This window comes from Apus apus, chromosome 2 (genome assembly GCF_020740795.1).
Source record: "Apus apus isolate bApuApu2 chromosome 2, bApuApu2.pri.cur, whole genome shotgun sequence".
Classification (NCBI taxonomy): domain Eukaryota; kingdom Metazoa; phylum Chordata; class Aves; order Apodiformes; family Apodidae; genus Apus; species Apus apus.
Window position 1 is genome coordinate 116,935,426 of NC_067283.1, and position 25,652 is coordinate 116,961,077.

Here is a 25,652-nt window from a genome sequence, read left to right on the forward strand (position 1 = left end):
GTAGGAAAAAAGATCTTTATCAAATGCAGTCCTGCAAGGTTCAAGTCCAACCAGTTGATGGGGACTTCAGGATTTCTTTGCAACCTTCACATGTTACTTCTCTATTTGCTCTGGTTTTGAGTATTCAGAGGGTCAGAACAAATTGCCTGAAAGCTGCCGTGTGTCAAGAGCTGCTGTTTGTGCTTGAGAAACAAAAGCATCTGAACATCAGGTGGATCTCGACAGTCAGGCACACCACCAGAAGTTAACCTCAGTTGACCTCTCTGGCTCCCTGCTCACTGGGAAACCTTTTCAACTTTTCTTTGTAGGATGAAAGTCCACAAGTTTCTTAACAGTGAGCACTCCAGCTGGTTGCAGCACAGGGAGAGACCCGGACATGTTCCTGGCTGGTGGCACAGCTGTACCCTCTGTTTTTTGTTATTTATTTTATTTTCTTCTTCAATGCCAGCCCTTTTTCTTACAGAAATATTTGGAAAAAAACTTCTGACTGGAGGTTTGTCTCACTAACCAAAATATGTCCCCCCTCTTTTGAGGCCCTTTGGATCCTTGCATAGGCTTCAGGGAGGGCAACAGGAGCCCAGCTTTCCCTGATGAGGGCTCTCTGCTCACACGTTGGTCTTTTGGGGGAAAGAGAGGTTTTTGGAGGCTTCTCAAGGCAGATGAGGATATGGATATGGTGCTCTCACTGAAAGGCATTTGCAGTAAGTACCCAAGATCAATTTTGAGTCTGTTTTTGAGGTAAGAGTGTAGTTATAGTTTCTAAGACAATAAATGAGTGTTGCTTCTCTGCTTGGAGTGCAGCAGGATGCTGAGGGCAGCAGCGACCAAGCACTAAACCATGCATTAGTGCTAACAAACAAAACTATAGAATCACAGTGTAAAATCTTCCAAACAAGAGGGGTTTTTTTACGTCATATGGAGTGAAATCCAACTCTTCAGTTGGGAGACCGAAGTGTTTGTGTGTGTATGGGATGTTAAAAACCACAAATGCAACCTACCTTGGTTCACAGTGCAGTAAAATAGCACTTGGAACATGGGGGGCTTTTTTAACTTCACTGTCCAGCTGGTACCAGGTGAGTGCTAAACTGTTGATGACAGTTAGATCCTTGCTTTATGTAAGGTTTTTTAGATTACTTTGGAGAGAATTTGACTAATTTGGATCACTGCATTTTGCCATTATACTGCAGCAAGAAGGGCAGTGATAGTGCCAGCCTCTGTGTCAATATTTAAAGGGAATTGGAAAGAAATTATCTGCTCTTCAATATTCCTTAGAAGTTTGCTACTAGGAGGCAAGGGAGCTTGACAAAAGTGCTAGCATTACAGGAGTTTCAAACCTATGGTAGCAGTGGCATATGAATGTAATGATGCTAAATTTTCACTACAAGCTACAAAAAAAATGCAAGGAAGAGTCATGAGATCAAATGAAGAATAAATTAATACACTATATAGGGCTTATTGCTGTTGTCTTTGGTCCTCGTTTCCTCCCTTTAGGAGTAGCTTTAGAAGCATTTTGAGATTTCACTGATGCTGCTCCTGTAAAAGGAAGCTCTATGTGGGAAAAACCAGGGGAAAATACCAGTGAATTTACTTTTACCTTCAGGAAAGTAGCCAGATTTTGTTCAGTGCCCAGTATGCAAAATGTGGAAGTTGAAATATGACTTAAAAGGTACAAGGTTTATTGTTTTAGTGTTTAATTCCAGTATAATTAACTTGTTGGTAGAAAGGAATGATTTCTCAAAGGTCTCTCTTCAGCTTTGCAAGCATCTGAACACCAGAAGCAGAAGAATATGCTTGTGCATGGAAGTTCCTCTCTTTAAACAACAAGTGTAGAAGGTCTTTATTTATTTTTTAATACAACTTGAAGTCAAAATACACTGTACTGGGTTGTGATAAATGTTTGCCCTTAGCTTCCCACTCAGACAGCACAGGTGAAGTTCCCCAAGGCTGCAAATCAGTCAATCTGTTAAGCCTAAACTACATCTAGCAGTATTTTTACTTTGCTGTTAGTAATTTCCTGGGGGACAGCTTCATTCATGAAATGAGTTTCTGTAAAACATGGTTCTGCTTTATACTGTAGAGAAAAAATGAGTATGTCCTGAGTTAAATTTCTGGATATCTCATGCCCAGGGTTTTAATACTCTTTGGGGATTAGAGTAGTATTCTGCATAAAATACATGAGGCTACAAAGAAGTTATGTTGCCACTGTGAAGTAAATCCTTGTAGAGGTCTGGTCTTTTACCAATTTTAAGCCATAAAATAAGCTGTAGGGAAAATACAGCTTTTTTTAAGTGAACTAATATTTGGACTAAATACAATAAATACATACTGTTTTATACTTTCCATTGTGCTCTTGAGCTCCTAATCTCTTGGGCTTATCTTAATTAAATCGAATATTAAACCAAACCCAGCAGTTTGTTTTTCTGGTGCATGGTATGAAGCAAAGTGATGGAATATACAGTTTAAACAAGCACATTACAAGGCTGAAGCTTAATTGCAGATTCAAGGAGTAGAGAGCATCATCAGGGCTGAGCAACCATCTCTGTGGCAGGACAGTTAGTGTTGTGCCCTTCTCTGATGGATGGCCTGTTAGTGTTATGGGGGAAAATTGCTGTTCCATGAAGTTTTAATGTGCAGTCTTTAGAAAACCTTCCCCAAGTGTAGTGGTTCTGAAGTAACATCTGGGTCTACATGTGCAACTTGGGGATTATATAAACAAATCAATGTCACACCACAGTGACCATGGTAACATTCAGAAGAGGGAAACCCCAGAAATAGCACAAGGAAAAAAATTTACTTGCAGTAACTCATTGAACAACAAATCAGTAGAAAACGGGGTTATTTTCACTTGGTTTACTCTCTCTGCTTTCTTATGCCTCATACTTGCTCTTTGCTTTAACTGTCCTTCCCCAGCCCTGCCTCGAACCTTCCCACCTCCAAATACAAAGGAAGGAGGATAGTTATAATACATACCATGAACTAGTTTAGCATTGCTAGTTTAGCCTTTCCAGCACAAAAATAATTTGGTATTCCTGCCACTGGAATATCTCAGTGCAGTCCAAGGCACCTAAAAAAAGTTGATTTTCAGTGGTGAGGAAGTTCAGATTTCGGTAGGAAAACAAATCAGAGATATTTTTGCAAGTGTGTGGTGCAGTGGTGAAAGAATAAATGCTCTAAAATGGGACTTGAAATCCGTTCAGACCCTCTCCAGTTTCAGCTAGCAGACAGTGAAGCTGTCAAGTGGTCCAGCCTGCTCCATCAGCCTACTACCTATTCACATTCTCTGGGGAGGTATTTGTAAGAACAATGCCATGTTGATTCAGGCAAGTGAAGTTCCCCAAAGGCACAAAAGAATTAATAATTATTTTTTAATTTTTTTTAAAGCAGCTTGTTTCTTGGGAGGCTGCAGAAGCAATCACCAGCTGAAAGGAAGCAACAGGAATGGCTAAAGCCAGCTGGAGTGATTGAAGCTAGTGAGGCTGGAGATGAACCCAAGCAGTGAGAATCCTAGCTGCAACCACGAAGGGAGAAGGCGGGAGAAAAGCCTGAGTCTGCAAACAGGGCTCATCCACCCCAGGGTTTGGTTTCCATCTCTACTCAGCATGGTCTTGTGGTGTCTCTGAAAGATGCCCAAGGCTTTGGTAGTGCTGGAGTGATGCTGTGAGCAGGGCTGTTGCCCAGGACAGAGGTGGGGAGGGCAGCAGCACTGCCTGGGCTCTGCTAGAGGGTTTCCCTGTGGGAGGGATTTCCCCAGCCAGGCTGCACACACAGCTCTGCAAAACACCCCTGCAACATGCAGCAGGGTCTCACTATTGACCTTCTCCTCCTACCAACCTTAGTCAGCCCTGAATTTCTCTGTTTAAAGACCCAGGGATTAGTGTCTTTTTAGTACATGTCACAACAGGGGTGTCTGGGTGTCGGGGAGCATGGTTCTGCCATCAGCCCCTTGTGCACTTTTTCAAGCCTCATGCAAATGTGTCTTCTGAGCTCTTCCTTTTAGCACATCTCTGAGGTCATGGCCTGTCACCTCTCCATGTCCCAAAACCAGAATGAGTTTCAAAGTGCTTCCCAGCAGCTGGGTGTGGTGGTGCACACGGGCTTCACTGCACACCCGAAATGTCACTCCGGGTTTCTGGGTTCTCAGACCACTGAGAGAAAAAAATGCTGTTGAAAGCAGTCTGGGTTGATGACAACACAATCCTTCCTTTCTCTCGCTGTGTCTCAACTCATATTCTTCCTTTTTCTCAAGGCTGCATTGCAACCTTCTTGTGAAACCCCTGAGGTTTATTAAGGGAGTGCAATGGCACCACCAGAGCTTTAACACTGCATAAACGTGCGTAAAGAGGCTCAGAGCATGCTTGTTGTGTTGGCAGTAATGCAATACCTTCCCTCTATCTTTTAACCTAAAAATGTGGCCAAGAATGGGCATCAGGAGAGGATATTCCTCTGCATAGTTATTGCAGTTTGAATGAATACATTTATTATATCAGTGTACCGCTACCTAGAGCTCTGGGGCTTCATCACATTGTCACAGTATCAGACACAGCGATGGTGACAGTGGCAAGAGCTTTTCTGAAAGGTGGTATTATGATCTGACAGCAAAATCCACCCAAAGGTATTCATTAAACTGTTCCAATGCTGGGACAGCCTGTGATTATGTCAAACGGGCAAGCAAATTGTATGCTCTGCTTTGCTGGTATTAGGGCAACTTAATCTGAAAGTCTGTCTAGGAAGGTTAAACATGGACAGCTTTGCCCAAGAGAGCTTCAACCTGTCAGAGCCCATCATCCTGGAGGGTCAGCTTGAGGAGACTGCCCGTGCCACACGTCTCTGCTGGTGTGGGTATGATCTTCAATGTGTGCAAGTTTCAGCTGGGCTTATCCAAGCGGTACCCTTGGACCTTAGAGCATTTGGATGTTCCCAGCAAACACAATGCTATCTGCAGCTCAGCCTCAGACCTGTAATTCTGGAAAGCAGCTGTCCCCAAACAGGAAGCTGGAGTTCCCCAGGAAGCGGCTGTGGGGGAACCCTGGGCTGAGGCTCCTGCTGTGGGAGAAACCACACTCCGGGAAGTGCTTGTAGTGCTGAATTTTGACACTGAGAAGCCCAGTTCTGACAAGATAAGCAAGTCTTGGGAGGTTCTTCACCTAATCCAGAAACTACCAGCCAGGGTACTCATTAACCTTGTCTAGAAGAGGGGCTGTTCAGAGCCAGGTGAGAACAACCTGTGTGGTCATGGAACGTCTCCTACCAGCAAGTGCTCCTGTTGGCTCTGGAGCCAACAATGTGCCCTTTTGGCCAAGAAGGGCAATGGCATCCTGGTGTGCATTTAGAAGCATGTGGCCAGTAGGTCAAAGGAGGTTAACTTCCCCCTCTATTCTGCCCCAGTGAGGCCACATCTGGAGTGTTGTGTCCAGTTCTGGGCTCCCCAGTTCATAAAGGATAAGGAACTACTGGAAAGAGTCCAGTGCAGGGCCACAAAGATGATTAGGGGAATGGAGCACCTGCCCTATGAGGAAAGGCTGAGGGAGCTGGGCCTGTTCAGCGAGGAGGAGACTTAAGGGGAGATCTCATAAATGCTTATAAATATCTAAAGGGTGTGTGTCAGGAGGATGGGTCCAGTCTCTTTTCCGCAGTGTCCAGTGACAGGACAAGGGGCAATGGGCACAAGCTGGAGCATAGGAGGTTCAAGTTAAACGTAAGGAAGAAAATTCTTTGCTGTGAGAGTGACAGAGCAGCACTGGAACAGGCTCCCTAGAGAGGCTGTGGAGCCTCCTTCTCTGGAGACGTTCAAAACCCATTTGGACATGTTCCTATGTGATATGCTGTAGGTGATCCTGGTCTAGCAGGGAGGTTGGACTAGATGATCTTCAGAGGTCCCTTCCAACCCCAACCACTCTGTGACTGTGACTCTGTATAACAGGCTGAGTGCTGGGAGCAGGACAGAGTGCAGGGCCCATAGAGCCATGCTCAGGCTGCAGAGCTGAATGCCACAGTGCCTGGATTGTGGCTTCTGCAAGGAACACTGTGTCCACTTTTGCTGCTTGCTGCCAAGTTTTGTGACTTTACTGGCAGTCTTTTGATATTATGCATCCTGTAAAGAGCATTGTCTGGAAAAAACAAAACCAAGCAAACAACAACAACCAAAAAAAACACAACAACAACAAAAAAAAGAGCTTTCATCTATAAATAAATCTGTAGCCCTTACAGTTAAAAAAAAACAAGTAAGTAAATAAAAACCAAACAAAAACTGCTGTCACACAAACAGGACCTAGATGCCTTAAAATATCTCAGAAATCAGATAAGAATGTCCAAAATGTAACTATCTTGCAGCTTCTTTGTGTTTGGGCCTGAGGCACAGAGATGCAGAGAGGCTGAAGTGGTTTTTCAGCAGCTGGGACTGACCATGCTTCTTGGTCTCTGCAGCTGTTCTGTTTTATCAGCTTTGCTTAAAGAACTGGGGACATTTATTGTAAATAAGTTAAAGTAGGAAACAGTCTGACTTCTTGCATGCTTATTTGCTCTGTTAATGCGAAGAATGACCAAATCCCAAATTATTGTCACTTGTTATAAAAATTCAAAGTGGAGAAATTATTTAATCTCTTTGCAAGTAGAAAACCAGTTCACAAATGGATGCAGCAGCTGCAGAATCAAGGTCTGCCAAGGAGAAATCCAGTTTGACTGATTTGGCAAAATTAACACTGTCCAGTTACCTAAAAAAATATAAACTACACCAGCACAGAAGACTCAGAAAACCCTAGAAGATTCATGTTCTCAACTCAGCCCAAAGGAGGAACCAGTGACGAGCAGCTGTTTGACAACTAGAACCATGAGAGAAGTGAACCTGAGTTATTTGGCCAGCTCAGAGCATGTGGACAGACGTGATCAGTAATGGGGATTAGGGACCTGGGAAAACTTCCAGGAGAAGACATTCCAAGGAGCAGTGAGTCTCAGCATGGAAGTCAACTGCTTGAGTGAGAAATAAAAAGAACCAGAAATTATAGATACCGGTCTTGAAGAAAGAAAGTTCATGAGTTTTAAGAGAGAAAGAAAAAGCAGATTGTCATGCCCAGGCTAGTGCTGGTGTTTGAGGACATGCCTGGGAGCAGGCCTGGATTACTGCACAGGTTTGCTGATGCTAAAGATGCTACCGCCTTGCCCAGCAGGAACATTGTGAGGCAATAGCAAAGTCCACAGCAACTTGCAATAACTCAAAGAAAGGAATATTAAGAAAAGATCAAATTCCTGCTAGACTCCAGGTTGTGTTAAGCAAACACTGCCTCTTCCTCTCCTCTCTTTGTCTGCAAAATGAGTTTTGTATTGTCTTTCAGGCCATGCAGGGAACTTTATCTTTCATTTCCATGAGAAAAGCAATTGGATGATTTGGTGGCAGGTGGCGAGTCATGTTTTTGAGACTACATGCTGAGTGACAATGCTAGGATGCCCACCAGCAGTATCATTTTCCACAGCTAATCACAGAGGAAGTAAATACATGAGCTGCTCCTTGCTGGCTGCAGCAGGACTCCCAAGCTGCGTTTTAGGGGAAAATCCTATAGATGCTCCAACTGGTAGGCCTGGGAGCCAGCTGTCCAGTGCTGGGGATAAAGAATAACTGGCCAATGTGACCAGAGTATGCATCAGGGTGGTACCAGGTACAATCTTTACCGCTTCAAGCTCCCTCCCAATGAGTCTCTGAAGGAAGCTGGTGGAAGGAGACAATGCAGCCTGCAGGCAGCAGCCAACCCCCATCTGTGTGGGCCAGCACCTGTGCTGTGCTTTCCTGCTTAGTTTTTCATTGAAAACAGGTCAAAATGAGTCAGTGGCCTGAGGGAGTGACACTTAGCTTCTGAGGTGTGATAACTGCTAGTTCTGTGGTCATCAGATAAAATAACAATGCCGCAGTTTGCTGCTTGTACTATAAAATGTACTTGCTAAGAACATTGGGGGGTTGCACAAAGAGCTATGAATAAACAGCAAACGTAGGAGTATATGGTGGAAGTTCTGAAGCCATGACTTCTTGCTGATGCCTGGTTATTCTAGCTGAACATTTACTTGGTACCACAGACAGCATGACCCCCCCAATCCCTTCCATGTAGCCAAAGAGAGATTCTCAGGTTTCTTCCTGTCATGTCACCTTCCTAGCAGATTCCAATCCCAAAACCAGTCTTCAGCCATGCAGGAGTGGCTACCACAGCTGGGTGCCCTAGGAAGGGAGCTACAGAGGAAAGCAGCTATGCAGAGCTTCCCCACAGCACACGTGGCTGGGGTTTTATCACAGAGCAGTTCTAACCCAGTCCTGTGGGCTGAGCATGCATTGGTGGTCAAAGTCATCTTCTGACTATGTTTCTCCTGGCATGAATGCAGCTTTCACACTCCAAGACTATACTGCCATGGCAGCCACAGAAAATTAATTAAAAAAAGTGTTCTTGATTGTAATTAAACCACCAGTCCAGAGATACCTAAAGATAATGGGAGCCTTAGCCAGGGACTGAGTCCCCCTCCCTGCCAGCATCCCAGTGCTTTCTAGCTGGAGGAAATGGAGGGCCAACTGGAGATTAAAATAAATAAATAAATAAATAAATAAATAAATAAATAAATAATTGACAAGTTAAAAAATCACTCCCAGGAACCCAGGAATCTCTGATTCTTCACCTTATTTTTACGTCTGTCTGTGTGTCTCTACAGACAGCAACTGCATGCTTCTACTTTGCATGCCGATTTCACTTTGCCTTCAATTAAAATTCATTTCAGTTTGAGCTGAGTGATTTCAGGCTAGCTGGCAAACTACCAGTAGCTCACTCTCTAGGGAAGAGCAGTCCCAGCTGGGACTATGAAAGAAGTGCAGGCAGGGTTTCAGTGCATGTGGGGGGCACCAGGATGTTCCTCCACCAAGCCATGGGGGCTGCAAAGCAATGAAAGGCAGGGGGAACTGCAGTATCAGTGGCACAGCACAAGACAGGGAACACCCAAATTCTGGCTGCCTCTCCAAAATTCACTCTTTCTTTTCCATGGCATTTTCTGTGGAGTAAAACTGCATGTTACCTCATGTGAGACCTGCACCCTTATAGGTGTTGACTTACAGAGTATAATTTAGTACTAAATATTATTCTGTTAATTATATATCTACCATGGCTTTTCCTAAAATATCAGATGCTGCTAGGTAAACACCACAGCTATCTAGGTAGGTTATCTCACACACTACCTCCACCTCTTTCTCATTCATCCCAGTCTTGAGAGGCCCCAGGTGCAGATGGATGCTGTCCATCCTTGATGCCCATGGGTGTCCGGGCCAAGGCAGCTCTGGAGCCACGGTGCAAAAATGGAGCTGCTGGGTGTAACCCTGGGAAGAAGTGATGCAACTGGGTCTAAGAAATTAATGAAGTGGTAGCAAGTAGGGCAAGATTGTTTTGAAGTGAGAATGAATTATTATTGTATACTAAGCTGGCTATGCATCCGGGTCGAGATGTACAGAATGGGTGGGCTGTGCTATAGTTGGGAGAAGCCAGGCACACAGCCAGACCCATACAACGTGTCTGTTTGTGCAGTTGGTGGCGAGCAAATCCGTCACCCTCTTCAGAGCACTGTAAATGTGAGCGGGGTCTGCCAGATGGCAAACATCCGGAAAGACACAAGGAGAGAGCAAAGCATAACCCCGTTGTGCGTGGCAGTAAGCAGGCTGGGTCTGTCCACAGATGGAAACTTGCAAATCACAGCCCTGCTGCAAGCTCACGGGAAAACGCTGACAAAGTTTGATTCTGCCACCTCGATGGCTCCAAGAGCTGGGACTGGTTACCACATACACAAAGCTCCTAGCTCTTCTTCATAAATAGATTAGAGCCTCCCTATTCCCCAGCCTCCTCTGTGTAACTGAAAAATCTGGATGAGGGTCCAGATCAATCTCATCTTCTAAGGTTGCACAAATCTGAATTAAATGGCATCTCGATGTGGCTTGAGCTGCTCTTGGTGTGGGGCACATGAATGGGCTGTAGGAAGGAAAAGAACAGCACTGGCTTACAGTGCTCTTGCAGCTGATTAGAAACTGGATCATCCTGTAGATTATTTCAGATTAAAATGCCAAAATCAGAAGGTACAAGGAATGCAAATATGTTCCCTCCTCCTCCTCCCCCTTCCTTTGCTTTTCACTCTCCATGGGCAGCTGCAGGATATGGAATCCTAAAGCTGCTGAATGACAATGTGGAATAGGAAGGGGCAATTTTTATGGAGTTGTTTTCTCAGTTGCGTTATGCTACTACTTCCAAAAACTTCATTTCTATGAAATGAAGGCAAGAATGCCTGGAATAAAGGAAAGCTGGTTTTTGTGTTTGTTTTTTTTCCCCTACCTACCACATCCAGTCTGTATTTGACTAAGTTTCTTGCTTAATTGCAAAACTCTTTGTCTTTTTTCCACTTTCAAACCAGGCTGAGGAAACAGAGAGCAACATGAGACTCATGTCTTTCTCCTTCATCTAGCCTGCCTTGACTCAGGAGACATGCAGGCACAAAGGAGCTGCAGATCCCTGGAAAGAGGGTGCTCCTGAGACTTCTGGCTCAAACCATGAGTCTCTGTGCAACACACTTTTCGAATCTCCCCTCTGTGTTATAAACAGGGCCAGTGTTTCAGCCTCTGGTGTGCTTAAGTTTTATTCTTATCCCATATGAGCTCAGATAAGAGAAGTCTGAGACCTCTGTCTGGGTCCAAGTGAAAAGAGGTAGCTCAGAAAAGTTAATTTGATTTATACCAAGGGACAAACCTGTTTGAACAAACTGGGGTTTGCAGTGAGAGGACAAGAGGTAATGGTTTTAAGCTGAAAGAAGAGAGATTTATGTTGGAGATCAGGCATAAATTCTTCAGTGTAAGGGTGGTGAGACACTGGAACAGGCTGCGCAGAGATGTTGTGAGGGCTGGAGGTGTTCAAGGGCAGGTTGGATGGGGCTCTGAGCAGCCTGTTCTAGCGGAAGGTGTCCCTGTCCATGCAGGGGAGTTGGAACTGAATGATCTTTAAGGTCCCTTCCAACTCAAAAAATTCTGTGATTCTGCATGGGTTTTTCAAAACAGCTACTGGTAAGTTTTCTTGAGTTCCCCCTCAGCACACTAACAAAAAGACCTAGAAAAAACACCAGAATTTGAGTATTGGACTGTGACATATTCTAACATCTCTGCAGTGGCTCTTCAGACCACACTAGAATGTTTGCATTTGTCAAGGATTGACAGAGGCGTGCTCTGTAAAGATACAAGGCTCTTCCACACTGCTGTGAGATAATGAGTTGTTAGTGACTTGCCAGTTCATGTTTTCAATTACTGTTATTACTATTATTTTAAAACTGTGGGTGTTTCTAAAATTGCTTTATATCTGATAATAAGTGTACTCATTCTTCAGTTACAGTAATTAGCATTCTGAGTTTGATTCTGCCACCTCCATGGCTCCAAGAGTTGGGACTGGTTACCACATACACAAAGCTCTTAGCTCTTTTCCATAAATAGATTACAACCTCCCAGTTTTAACTCTTGGTGCCCCAAAACCCATCCTTCCTGCTGCTGCCTTTTCCGTGGCTCATTTCTGTCATTTCTTCAGAGTTTATCTCCCACCAAAAGATACCTCCTACAAAGGAACGCATCTTTTTGACCGAAACAAAAACGCAGCCCCTAAGCAATTCCCATCCCCTGGCATGTTGCTGTAGAGCACATGTAGTTGAAGCAGTCCTAATGAACAGCTTCTCTGTTAGCCCCTCCTGGGCCACTCTTACATTTCCTCCCAATTGTGCATGCATTCCCCAGCCCCGGGAGGGGACACTGCAGATCATTGCCAGGCTACGGCATCGAGCAGCCTGAACACGCTGTGCGTCCATGCCCATCGAGCTGAAAACAAAACTGGTGAGCAGGGGCTAGTACAGAGAAAAGCCTTGCTTGTAAAAACTGCCTGCAAAAACAGTATCTGAGTCTGACCTAAAAAGGAGCAAAGCAGCAGAGCAAGTCAGTAAAATCAAAGAGAGGGGAGGATTTGACGGTGTGGCACCGCTGGGTACAAAAACTTCGTGTATGTTATTAAACTGGAAAAATTTTCTTTAAAAACTTAGAGAAGGCTCTAAAGGGACACTTCAAAGGGGAAAAAAAAAAAAAATCCAGACCAGGTGAAAACTTGGACAATGGGCCACACGGACTAGCCAGGAACCAAGGAAAAGAGACCAGATTATCTAATAAAAGTGACAAAATTAATTTATTTAAAGCTTTGTTAGGATAATCCATATTTATTTTATGGTCCATCTCCTGGCTGGAGAATACAGTTTTTCCCATAGAGAATAAAAATCAGCCTTTGTAATGATTGGGAGATATCTTGAGCCCTCAGACTGTGTACAGTCAAACTGTACTCCATTAGGTAAACTGTTGTCCTCCTCAACATAATACACATGCATATAATTCAGAAGCTAAAGCCTGTTTACCTTTTTACCTACCCAGAAGTTTGCTACTCTCCTATTGCCAGATGAAGCATCTCAGCTGGTTTTCTTACAGTAAGAAAGTAAAGGAGCTTCTGGCAGATAATCATTATGACAAGCTATTAGGTTTGAAACTTAATTCACACCTTGAGTTTGCTATCGTCCCTTCACCTCTCAAGCCCACTAGAAAGCCCAGGTTTTTCTCACAGCTGACACGGGGTTTTCTATCTGTGCAACAGCTCAAATTGCTCAACCAGCAAATGCATCCTCCATTTAACTGCCATCATGAGAAAAGATCAGCTGGCCATGCTGGAGCTCAGGACAGAACCAGGTCTATTGATCGATGCCTGGGTGTATTTGCACACAGGAAATCTCACTGTGATTGCAAGATGAAGCTGTGAACTGGTACGTGGATTTACTGAAGGTGCAGAAAGAGCCAAACTCACTTTTTGTTAAACATGACAAAGTTATAACATACTGGGTTTATTTTTAAGGAAAAAAAAATACACAAATGCTCGTATTTCTAGCACAGTTATTTGATTTATAGGAGGTCTGTTTGTAGTCAGTGTTTCCACCAACACTAGGAGACAACTCCGTAACCTACCAGTGGACCACTTACTGAATACAACCAACACATCCTCCTTTCTGTGGTAGCTGGGTGTACTAATAAAGCAAACAACAACCAAGGAATAGCAGTGAGCTCAAAACCCTGCTCCTGCCTCGGTTGCTGCCAGGGGCCACATTGTAGATGTGCTGAACTCAGACACTTCCCTTTGCGTTTTATGTGCTGGCGACACCTGTCCAGGGGTGTCCATAGAAGCCATTTAACTCTTCCCTGAAGGCTTCACCCTCCCTGCCCCAAGACCCCTATACTCAGAAGAACAGCTCCAAACCGTTATACTTGGTTGTTGAGGGAGGTTGTAGCTTGTGAAGATGCAATGAGTAATATGTTTGAAAAAGTAATTAAAATGTTTTTCAATCATTCATGAAAATGCTTTTAATGCACTGTAAAGCTTGATAATGTCTGTGATTGTACTTTAACCTGATGAAAGCTCTGAATGGAAACTTCTACAGTAGGTAATATTTACTCTGGCAGTGTGTCAGTAGGCAATGTCTACTGCTTTTATTGCTCTGTGGAATAGAAGTTTGTACTGAACCATTTATTGTCTTCAAATTGGCAGCAGTAACACCCAGCTGGATGCCGGTATGTTTTGTGTTTGCAAACAGGCTGATCCATGGGAAACAATCTAGCAGACAAATCAACTTCCTTATGAATTAAACAAAATCTTTACTTGGGTATGAGGCATTTGAGCCTGAGGGAGCTATTATTTTGGAAAACACCCATAAAAGGACTTTTTAAGACACAGACTTTGTAAGTTTTATGTATGATATTCTTAGACTGCCTTTAGCTATGCCTTGCTTTGCATAACCTGTGGACTTTCATAAAACAATATCTTCTATGGATATGGTGCTGGGGTCCAAAGGTCTGAAGTGAAAGTCAGAACAGAGCTCAGTGTCTGGCCAAGCTGTCAACCTGCTTAAAATGTTCTTCTGCCTTTTTTTCTGCTTTGTCTCTGGGACAGGAACTGCCATTTCCCATCTGTTTCTCTATTGCATAGCACTGAAAAATTCCTTCTTACAACCAAAAGAGAGAGGTAGAAAGTTTACCCAGAAATAGCTGACCGCTCAGTGCCAAAAATAAGCTTAGCATGTAGAGATAATTCTGAGTGCTTAGAGCCAATCCCACCAACTCTCACAATCTCGTGAATGTCATGGGTTCTGATGTTTTCTTCACTCTCCGGCTGATGGTTATTGAGGAACCACATGATAATCTTGACTCCATTAACAACAACAAAAAAAATCACACATACATTTCTAGCTTTGTGGTTGCTGAGAAAAGATGAAGCAAGCCATTCTTAAATCATTAATGCAAACAAAATTGTCAGATGGTCATTCTGACTCTTTATTCACTCCTCCTGGGTTAACATGCCTAATGTTTCTTGGCTGCTTCTTAGGCGTGACCACACACAAAATTGGTTCCTAGTGAAATATCCTCAGACAGTCTGGTCTCGTCCCCAGTCAGCCACATTCATGAGCTTTTTTCCTTTACAGGTCCAAAAGTATGAGCTGATAATCAGCCTACAGCAACATGTGTTGGATATTCTCAAGATTTACACATGGCTTATTCTCTCTGTACCTTTAGGAAGGGCTTGTAGGCTGTTCTTCTTCCTTAAACATGGAGTGCACAGGCTATTGCACTGGTACTTAGTGGACACAGGCTCCATTCTCACAGACGTCCTGCATAGCTTTGGAATAGTCACTGTAATAGTTCCTCTGCTTTTTCTGTATAAAATGGGGATAATTTTATTTTCTCTCCTGGTCTGTGTCGGACTGCTGACTCTTCTGGACAGGTAAATTTAGGGCCATGCACAACCAGGTTTTATAACCGATCTCCATCTGCTTTATACATCCCTTGGAGCTAGGACTGGGATTCAGGTTTTTTTCCCCCTCTCTCAGGCTGGTCCAGAGGAGATGTGACAAAGGAAGGAAGCAGACACCAAGCATCCCCACAGCTGTGCACAGGCCATGCACCAGCAATCTATAGCCTGGACTCACAGGTGAGGAACATTGCACTGGGTTCCATAAAACACGAACTAAGAACAGTTTAAGGGTGTTAATGTCGGTATGAATTGTGGCTGGCATGACTAAACATTCATGGACAGCTCTTTATTTAAAAAAAGAAAAAGATCAGGATAATAACCTCAGTATACAAGCCATGTCAAAGAATATGCTCTAGGCAGGACTTTTGCCAATGACCTGGATGATACCATTTGCTTACTTGTAACACAGCTTTCAGAGATGAGCAGGAACATTTTTGTCACTTGATTTTTTTTTCTGGGCTACGATAAGCTTTCAAAGACAGACTTAGTTTTCTTATTCTTTCCTTGAATTCATAGAGCTTTAAGATGTCTCTTTTAACCATGTTTCAGACTTTGAATGCTTGATATTTTCAGGAAGAAATGTGAGAAAAAAAAGAAAAACATAGTAGTTTCCGATCATCAAATATTTTTGGTGAGTCATTCGCCTGCATTGCCTGATAAATGCCACAGGACATCCTGTAACCGTTGTGCAGTTTATTGAACTTCTACTTTTTTCTTTTTTTTTTTTTCCCTACAACCTAAATAGTGAAGTAGGGAAGAAAGTGGCAGTGAAGTCCTGTCTGGGCACTCCTCTATGCTTAGATCCTTTCCTGCATCAGGAGAGGGGAGGCACAAGTCACCCAAGTCACCTCTTGGGTTGACTATCCACCTCAGTACTGAGACATATGAACAGATTGTGGTCTCCTCCTGACCAATGGCAGGGAATTCAGACACAAAGCCTCCAGAGGGAGGTTAGAGAAGCTGTTGTTATTTTCCTCAGTCTTTTGCCTCGTGGAGAAGTTTTAGGAGTTACTAGCATCAGAGGGAGAGCGTAGCTATGAGTCTTTGCTGGAGCTTTCCTGAAAAACAGCTGGAAGGGGGGTTCCTGTGCCAGCAGTCCTTTCTCCCACACAGTTTACAGACTAATCTCCCCTCAACTATTTTTTTAGCTCTTGTATGTCAAGAGAAGAATTTCTAGGAGACTTCTCTTCTTTCTTTTGGTTGCTGATAAAGGGATACAGCTGACCAGAATACCAATAATAGTGGCATAACTAACGTAGAACAAAATTTGCTCCCAACAAAATAAAACAATTAGTCAGAACATGATAATTCCAGTTATAGAGTTGGCATATTTACAGGTGACAGAGAAAGAAGGAAAAGTTGAAGAACTGGTTCAAAATAAAAGAAAGCTTTCCTCTTTCTACTGTACCTGCAAGTACAAACAGAGTTTTGAACCTTCTATCTATCAAAAGTCAATCTGATCTTACCCAAAGGCCTTGGAAAAAAATATCTGATATCAAGCAGATAAACATCTAGTCAGAAATCTTAGAGTAAGTCAGAGAGACCGTTTGTGTGTGTATACACATATAATTACCAAAAATTAAACAGACAGCTTTATGATGACACATCAGACCAAGTGGAAGAGAATTAGTGGAGAAATAACAAACTAAGAAAGTCTAACTTTCAGTAATAGTTCCTGACAGAATTTCAGAGGCATGACTTCACATAAAATAACTGGAAACTTCTGAAATTAATTTTCACCCTCAAAATCCCTTTCCAAGACTTGTCCCTACCGTAACACTCAGAAGCAGCTGATGAAACTTGAAAATTCATGTGTTCCTAAGGTACAGAGGATTTAATTTCATTTTTTTATTGATTATTATTATTACCCTTTACTTAGTGTCAGGAAATGTCTTTCTGTGTTTACACAGTACATAGCACAGTGGTCTTTAGTTGTGGTGGCGTTTTTGAAAAATCACATTAATAATTACCAGGAACCAAATCCATCAATAAATAACTCTCATAACTTCATGATGTGACAGTGAAATGAGGAAAAGTCAGCAACTAACTGCAAGCATGCGTTGTTTAATTCTGGCACTGTTCTTTCTTCCACACACATGCAGCCTCAGGAGGCAGAACAATAAAGATGAGGCTCCTTGTTTTCATTTGCTATTTACATCTACATTTTCTCCAGGGCAAAAAGTTCTCTCTAGTTCTCTTATACACCTCTCATACACACTTTTCCCATTCCCTCATTCTTTGAGTCTTTTCCTGATCTGGTCAGGCATTTTGTTCTTTATATTGGCAAACTTCTTTATTTATATTTCCACTTTTCAAGCATCAGTTCTCCTGTACTCTACCAGTGCCATCTATTTGTCAATAAACCGTTTTTGTCAATAAAACATCTTTCACTTGCTATCTGCTTTCCACATCTGGATTCATGCCTAAGTCTAGACTGGGAAGACTCTGAAGCAGGGACTATCTTTGCACTGACAGCTATGTATGTTTACTTATCCTCAAAAAGCTCCAGCTCTAAGCCTCCAAGTCCTATTAAAGTAACTAATGCTGGTGTGGGTGAAAAAGCTTTAACCTCTTAATTCCAGGAACCACTTGAAACATTACTTTCTGGCCTTAACCAAAAGGTGAGGGTTATTATCAGTTTCTTCATGGCTGTCCTAACCCTTGAGCTCTTCTTTCATCCAGCTTCAGGCTTCGAAGCCTCTTTTGAGGCTGTTCAACACCAGTACTGTAGTGCCTTTTTTTTTTTCTCCCTTTTAACTGTGGTAGCCTTCCGGTGTAACTTGGTTTTCCCTGCTTTTCTTTAAATATTACTTGAACCTTATCTTTCTCTCCTAATTGTTCTCACACAATTGTTTTCTAAAACCTTTGATTTAGTTGGCTTAGTAAAACGTGCTATGAAAAGCGCCTCAGGAAAGAAAGTGTTTTGTTCCAGATGGTATTTTTATTTCTGTAATAGCTGGGAACTCTCTTTAGTTTACCTACTAACCTGCTTTCAGTGTTTGTTGGTGGTTATTGTGGTATCAATTTTCTGCCACATTCTTATCACCTAGTCTAGTGGGATCACTGTACTCATTTACTTCTCTTCATACATCAGAGCACACCTAATACACCAGTTTAGGTTGTTTTCTTTACTTTTGATGACTGACACAGTTTAACCAGTTCACAAAAATAGTGAGCATATCCTGAGTAGCTAATTGAAAAGCTTTTTTAAATCATTACAGAAAACAAATCATGAAGCTGGGAAGGGAAAGAGAGCTTGTGTTACAGCTGCTGCTAGCTTTTTACATTTATTATTGTGTTTATTTTTGTAAAGGCTCCTTCAATGTCAAGAAGCTTCAAACTCACAAAGCCTACGCAGCAGCCTGCTCAGAAGTGGCATCCTGGTTTTTGCATGAGAGATTGTATAATTCTCTGCCAGCTGCCCATGTCCAGCCTACTTCAGCCTAGTCAAAATGCATCACCCTCAGGGAGTTGGTGGGTGGCTTGTATGGAGGTCACCACTGTCCCCTTCCTTAAATACAGCACAAACCATCCTCAGGACTCACATTGCTGTTTACAGGCAATACAGGAGAATGATAGGGGAGCAAAGGAAACTGGCCCTTCATGGCTGGGCTTCTCCCCTGTCTGCTGGGGTTGGACAGTCCCAGTGAGTGAGCCTGGGGTTACAGAACAGCAGCATTTTGGAAGGTGATGTGGTGATGCCTCCCAGCATCTGTGGCCTGTGCCTGTCCCAGGCTGCTCTGGCAGACACTACAGGGCTCCTCTGCACAGGAGTTTGATCCCAGATGATGTGCTCAACCTCAGAAAGCTGTAGGCAGCTGCTGGCAGAGGTAGGTGTGCACAATGTCTGTCCTGTGCAGGTGCTTCCTGACCACCCTGGAGCCAAGGCTGGGTCAAACACCCCTCCTCTGCATAGCCTTCCGTTCCCCGCAACAGCCAGCTGAACGACAGCCTGATGACTGTCCTACAGACGTCTCTGTGCCTTACGAGTATCTGCCTCTACCTTTCCCTGCCTTCAAGTCCTGCCATGGTACGGTGTGGCAGACACACTCCCCCTCACAAGTGTGACACCCAGGAAAGGGGTCCTGGGAAACTGGCTGAAGCTTCACCCCATGGCTGGGGGCTCTGACATCTCCCCAGACCCTATTACATTCACACAGTCCCTGTCTGAGGGTCCACAAAATCTTGGGAGATCTTTCTCAGCTCCTTCCTGGTACAGGCCACAGAAGTGTGGCTGCTCAGTGGAGATGTCCTCTACACCACTGAGTCCCTCTTTCCTCTGGCTGTCTTATTCAGTCTGACAGATTTTTTGAGCAGTGGGAGTCTTGTGGGACTCCTTCACAGAGATTTTTGGTGTTTTCCTTTTTAAAGAAGTAGCACACACTGGTTCCTGTTTATCTTTGTTCACATTCTCCACTGCATAGATGAGGGAGAAGCCACAAGGCCAAAAGTAATTGGTCTACTTAGTCCTTGAAGACTATCTGCCATGTCTGAGGGACCTGTCTGGCCAACATTTCTAAGTGCTAGAATTTCATATTTTTATCACTCTAAGCAGTTTCTGTTCTGGGCTAATTCCTTCAGGAAGCATGAGCTTGTTAGGTTTCTCTGCATGCTTACAATCAGCAAGTAGCCTTACTTTTGTCCTGCATGTCATAATAGCAAGTTAACACCACTTTTGGTAGTCCAAACCAGACTCTTGTCAAAACTGCTATTCATAACTCACCTTTCAAGAAACAATGTACCACTGACTACATGAACTACCATGCAGTTCTCAGATATTTGCTACTGTATTTTTTATTTTTAGTTGCCATTCCGTCTTTAAATGGAGCACAGAAATTTTGCTCTGGCAAGTAAGGTTAAACTTATGCAATTAGTTAGTAGTCTTGTTTTTCATACACTTAGTCTTAGTGATATACTTGGATGAGAACAAATGTGTCTTAATGTCTTAGTTGTGTTTTTATGTGGTGGTTTGTTGGGTTTTTTTAAAATCAGGTTATTACTGTTCTTGTCATTACACTAAATTGGATATTAACAGACATATTTGTAAATCTGGCTTTCAAATACACCCAGTGAAATAGCTGCACGCAGTGTTAAGATAGTGCTGTCCTATGAAAACACTGGGTACTGCATCTGGATGAAATCTGGACTGGAGGGGCTCAATCCCATACGCAACAAGCTGGGTGTGACTCTCTCAGCAGTTTTCTTATTGTTCAGTAGATTTCTTCCAACCACTACCTGCAGAGCAACGAAGACCTAAAGTAAATTCTTCCAGTCCAGAGACAAACTGGGTATGGGAGAGTACCATGAAAAATTGCAGAGCAGAAAGTGTGCACATGCATCAAAAGCATGGTCTCACTTTGGGACCAGTGTTGCTGACGCCTGACCAGGTAGGGAAGGAGGCTTGAGCAGGGAGAGTTAGAGAAAACTGAGATTAGCCGACCAAAGAGATTTGAAGACACAGTCACAGACTAATTAAGGTTGGAGCCCAACTTCCTGCTCAGGTCAGGGCTAGCTTCAAAGTTAGATCAGATTGCCAAAGGCCCTGTCTGGTAGTTTTGAGTTATCTCCAAGGATGGAGATCCTACAGGATCTCTAGGCACATCTCTCATGGTGAGAATATTTTTCCTTAGATCCAGCTGGACTAGACAGTTATTGCTGTAACTTTGGCCATTGACTCTTGCATTTTCACTCTGCACCATCAAGGATCTGGCACCTTCATCTCTATAGCACATATTCAAGTAGCTGAAGACTATAATGAGACCACCACCAAGCCGTTTCTTCTCCACCATGAGCACAGTTCTCAGTTTCTTCTCATATGTCATGCAATCCAGTCCTCTAATCATCTTTGTGGCCCTCTGCTGAACCTGCTCCAATTCGCAAACTGATCCTTGAGGAGGAAGAAATAGAGAATAATAGGATAGGAGAAAAGGTAGGAGGCAAAGAGAATGGGGAGGAAAACCTTCAAAAAGCAAAGCCCAGACCAATTAGGACACCGTGCAAAAGAAAACGGAAAGAAGGAAGGCAAAAAAATAGCATGAGGAAAGCACAGATCCAGCTGTGCCCTGTAGTAGCTGTGTTACTAGAGCATTTCAAGAATTCAGCTAAAAACCTTTTACCTGAGGGGCTGTTGTTTCACTGATTCATTTTAAAGGTTAGTGTTGACAAGGATTTCTTTCAAAAATGTCTCACTAAAAATCTAATTAATTTTGCAGTAGTGTGCATGAATTATGGAGAGTATGAAATAGGAGGTTATTCCCATAAGATAGGTACCAAGAAAGTGAGGGATAATGGGGTTTGTGTTAGGCTTCTTCTCCCATGAACACAGATGTCTAAGCCAAACAAATCTGAGACAGAAATTTGGGGGCAGCAGATAGTGATGTACAGGCTCTGATTCCTCGTTTTTCTTTATTTCAGCAGTTGTGGCCATGATCTTGCTGTGCAGCCATGTTCCTGCTTGTTCTGAAGCGTCCTTATCTTCTGCAGGCCACTCTCTAGCTTAGTGGCATGAGTCACTTGGCAGTTTTTGCTCCAAATGGTTGTCAGGGCTGTAGCTGTCACTAATGGAAATCTCTTCTACTGCTTTGGGACTGCTGTGAACCGTTCCTCTGATCGTGAGCTTGGCAGATCAACTGGCTGTTGCTCAGTGACCCCATCACTATAGTTGGCAGACATTGATTTGACACATCAGGGCGGGCAGCTACTTTGGTGGCCGGGTAATGTCAGTCCCTGACAAGTCCCTGCACTCGTGCAGCTGTGATGGCAAAGCTGAGGGACATCGAGTAATGTCACCGAGCAACAGGACAACAGCTACAATGTCTTAAAAGGGGTGCACGTCTTTCATGCTAAAAAAGCACATTTGCCTTTTTAGACAAAACATTTGTGCAAATCCAATCTGGGATAAGGTATTAGGGCTTGTCTGCTCATTTTTTCTTGATTAGTGTATTTCTCGGTCAAGCAGATATTTTACATTTTCAGCTATACCTGCAAATCAGGAAGTGTGTATCTATCTCTGCTGGAGGTGGGTTTTTCCACTCTTTTAAAATATTTTTATGACTAATCAGTCTGATTAATCATCTAAATAAATGTGAACTATTATCCAAAACTGTGATCTATACTGAAATAATACTACCATCAATAAAAAGCATTAGAAAATTTACAGAAAGCTAAAATCTTCATAACTCTGTGTACTCTTATTAAGTCTAACTGTGAAATTGAAGAGGAAATCAGAAATCAGAGAAGCAGGAGAACATGCAGAGTCAGCTATGGTCAGCTGTGTCCCATTTGAGCCCATTTAAGAGCCTGAAACAGTTGAGCTCTTCTGGCAATTATATCTAAGGTGCTGGGAGTCCCTTAACACTTTCTGAACAGTTCAGATACCCTCCACTCTTCTTGTAGCTCCCTCTTTGGTGGCTGTCCTGGGAGATGAAAGTCTTAGAAAAGACATATCATCCTTCTGACTCATCAGCACTTAAGGGATAATCAGGTCCAAAATAATAATTTTTTTGCTGTCTCCTTTCACCAGCTTTATTGAGCACACAAAGTGTAAGGTTGGAAAAACTGTCTCTACAGTAACTTAGGTAGTAGAATAGAATTAGATTCAAATCTACCACATATCACATATTTTAGTTAAGAACATTAGAGATTGGGTTTATCTCTGAGCTTGCACATTTCACAAAGCACCCTCACAGCTGTACCTGAGGAAATGCTGATATATCCACATAAACAGCAAATTAGCCACACTTATCATTAGGCAATTCACATGCCTAATGTAATGTATGCATTTCTGTGCATCAGGGGACTACACTGTGCACTTCTGTGGGGTTTTTTTTATGAGCATACATGACTTAATCTGGCACACCAGCTCACTTAAATTTAACCCTTTATGAGCAAGAGGGCTGCCTTAGTGAAAGACATGCACAGTGTGCACATGTAGAACCTACCTTCAGGTTGCACTAATAACCTTATGTTAGCAGTGTGAACAATTTGACTTGTTCATGGAAGCTGTTTAATGAAGTTTTATGCTACAATATGAGCCACAGAAAAAGTTGTCCATATGTTTGCCATTTTACTTCATATGGACAAAAATTAATCTAGTTAATCGGACATCTCTTAACATGCATGCCATCTACAAGATTAGCCTAATCCCACCCAAGAACACAGTCTTCATTGATGTTTGAGTTGTATTTATAGTGTCACCCTTGCCTTTAAGGCTGTGGTTCAATACAACAGTAAACCTCATTTTAAACAGTACTGGACCAAAACTGCAGTGGCCATCTAATACAAAGTACTGCCCTGATACACACAGCAGAAAGTTTTGATTGATTTCATGTTGTCAATGAATTTTAAGCTGGCTTTTTGCTGGAAGCAGCTCTGCTATGAAGACAGGCTGAGGGAGTTGGGGCTGTCCAGCCTGGAGAAGAGAAGGCTCCAGGGAGACCTTATAGTGGCCTTCCAGTACATGAAGAGGCCTACAGGAAAGATGGGGAGAGGCTTTTAACCAGAGAGGGTAGTGATAGGACAAGGGCTAATGGTTTTAAACTGAAAGAGGGGAGAATTAGGTTAGACATCAGGAAGAAATTCTTCACCATGAGGGTAGTAAAGCACTGGAATAGGTTGCCCAGGGAGGCTGTGGAAGCCCCCTCCCTGGAGGTGTTTAAGGCCAGGCTGGATGAGGCTTTGTGCAGTTTGTTCTAGTGTGAGGTGTCCCTGCTCATGGCAGTGAGGTTGGAACCTGATGATCTTTAAGGTCCCTTCCAACTTTAACCATTCTATGATTCTATGATAGTATAAATTCAGTGACTCTCTCACAACTAGTGCTATCCCAAGATTCCGCCCCAGTGCTCTCTTGCCTCTGCCCTGCTCATTCTGTTCAAAGATGATGACCCTTGGATGTCACCTGCAAGCTTGTAATCTTAACACATGCTGGTCATCTCTAATGGACACGCATCAGTCAGGCTTCTTTGTCATAGACCTTCTCCTAGATCCCTGCCTTGCAGCTGTTCACCAGATCTTTTCCTTAACCCTTGCCTTTGCCTCAGTGCTCACACACCCAGTCTGCCAATCCAGCACTGTCACTCACAGCAGAGTTTACTGAAGTCAAGCCAAAAATCTATGCAAGTCATAAAATACAGCTGATGTTCCTTAGAAACCACCCCTTAAGCAGCACCATCCTGCAGATGTTTGTGGGCAATACATATCAAGATACAAGTTCACCATTTCTCACAGATGCTTCAGTGGGGACATCAAAGAGATCTGAAAAGTTAAGAGCAAAAGACATATCTCTGAAAAGTTCTGCAAGGTGGTTAAGGGTAACAGTGGAAAGGAATGGACAAGTGAGATGGTGCTGACAGGTTTACTGTCATTATATCCTGAGAGGATCCACATTCTTTCAAAGAAAAGGGACTCAATGGCAAATAATCTAGGGTTTCCCTTTGTTGTACTTGAGGTCACTCACTTTGAGACAGAGGACAAGTTTGAGCATAAAAACCTGCCCACATGGACAAGACAGCCAAGGAGAAATGCAATATTCTTGGTAGCCAAAACACAACCTGTCCTGAATGATCCAAGAAGGCTTTTAAATATTTTTTTCTTGTGTCATCTTAGCATTTTTTAGGCATTCAATCTAGCCCCAAGTGCTTTGCTAACAAGCTAGGGTCTGAGGAATGCTGCTCCCTCACTCTTGCATGCCTGTAAGTCTGTGCCAGAGGTTTCTCCCAGGCTTGTGCATCCAGTCCATCAAGGCCAGTCCCAGGCTGGACTTGATGATCTTAAAGGTCTTTTCCAGCCTTGGTAATTCTGTGATTCTGTATGGTACCTCCCCATTACCACCTAGAGAGTCCCTCTGACCCCTGCACCACCATACTTTGTGTGAGGTTGACATACATGCCATCCAGATCTGTGAGCCCAGTATATGTCCCAGTATCCCCAGCAGTCCCCTCCCTTGGAAAGAGCCACTTGCCACATAATCAAGATAGGCTTGTCTGTAAAGAAGAGATTTCACAATGGAGAAACCTGCCTCCACTGCCCTCTGCCTTGCTCCAAGTCCGTGTATTTTCTTTCTCAAAGGCAGTTGATCGTGCTATGCATCCTTCAGCAACGTATATCCTTCCATTCATTCTAGGAGGTCTCCTTCCCCCAAGTCTAACACTAACTAGGTTATAGGTTTGCCATCTCACACTGACTTCAGTCCACAGCCCTTCACGGTTTAGGAGCAGCCTATCCTAAGGATATGCACATAGAAGCTGCCAATTGTTGAGCTGATCCAGGCAGGGCAGAAGCTGCTGGTGTAGACCTTCAAACAACCTTTGGAAATGTTTACAATCTGTCTAGCTAAGTAAAGAACAAGGATTACTTTTTTTCTCTTACTAAGCCAATTCTGCTGACTGTGGCAGAAGACAAAACAGCCAGGACAGGGTGTGTACGAGAGCCAAGGAGCTGGGCAGTTCTGTGGCAGCAAATGTGTAGATGCAGAAAAGAGCTGGTTGTGATGACGAGAAAGAACAGACTCTGTTCTGGACTAAATAAAGTCTGCTGGGACATCCCAAAAGAGGAGCCAGGTGACTAACACAGCTGCTGTTTAGATCACAAGCATTAGTAGAAGGTCAGTAGTGGCCACAAGAAACATCAGTTAACTCCCACTCCCTCAGAAGCTCCCACTACCTCAGATTTAGGTTTCCTGACCCCTCCATATCCTGACCTAAATATCTCCACACCCAAAAACATACCCAAGGCTCACGAGCTGCTATGGAACAACTCCTAACAGAGCAGGCATTGCCTGAAGGA

At 43.3% G+C, this 25,652-nt stretch overlaps 1 protein-coding gene across 3 annotated transcripts in view; it reads left to right on the forward strand.

Moving 5' to 3' along the window:
* Nucleotides 1-58: 58 nt before the first annotated feature.
* Nucleotides 59-25,652, forward strand: part of LYN (LYN proto-oncogene, Src family tyrosine kinase) — an 85,883-nt gene continuing 60,289 nt past the window's right edge. For 2 of the 3 annotated variants that reach the window (XM_051612404.1, XM_051612410.1), the window contains exon 1: nucleotides 59-701. In XM_051612404.1, the coding sequence (XP_051468364.1) occupies nucleotides 668-701 (34 nt within the window). In that variant the 5' untranslated portion in view covers nucleotides 59-667. Of the gene's footprint in view, nucleotides 702-14,946; nucleotides 15,048-25,652 lie in introns of all 3 variants that reach the window. The other variant, XM_051612407.1, reaches the window with a different exon arrangement.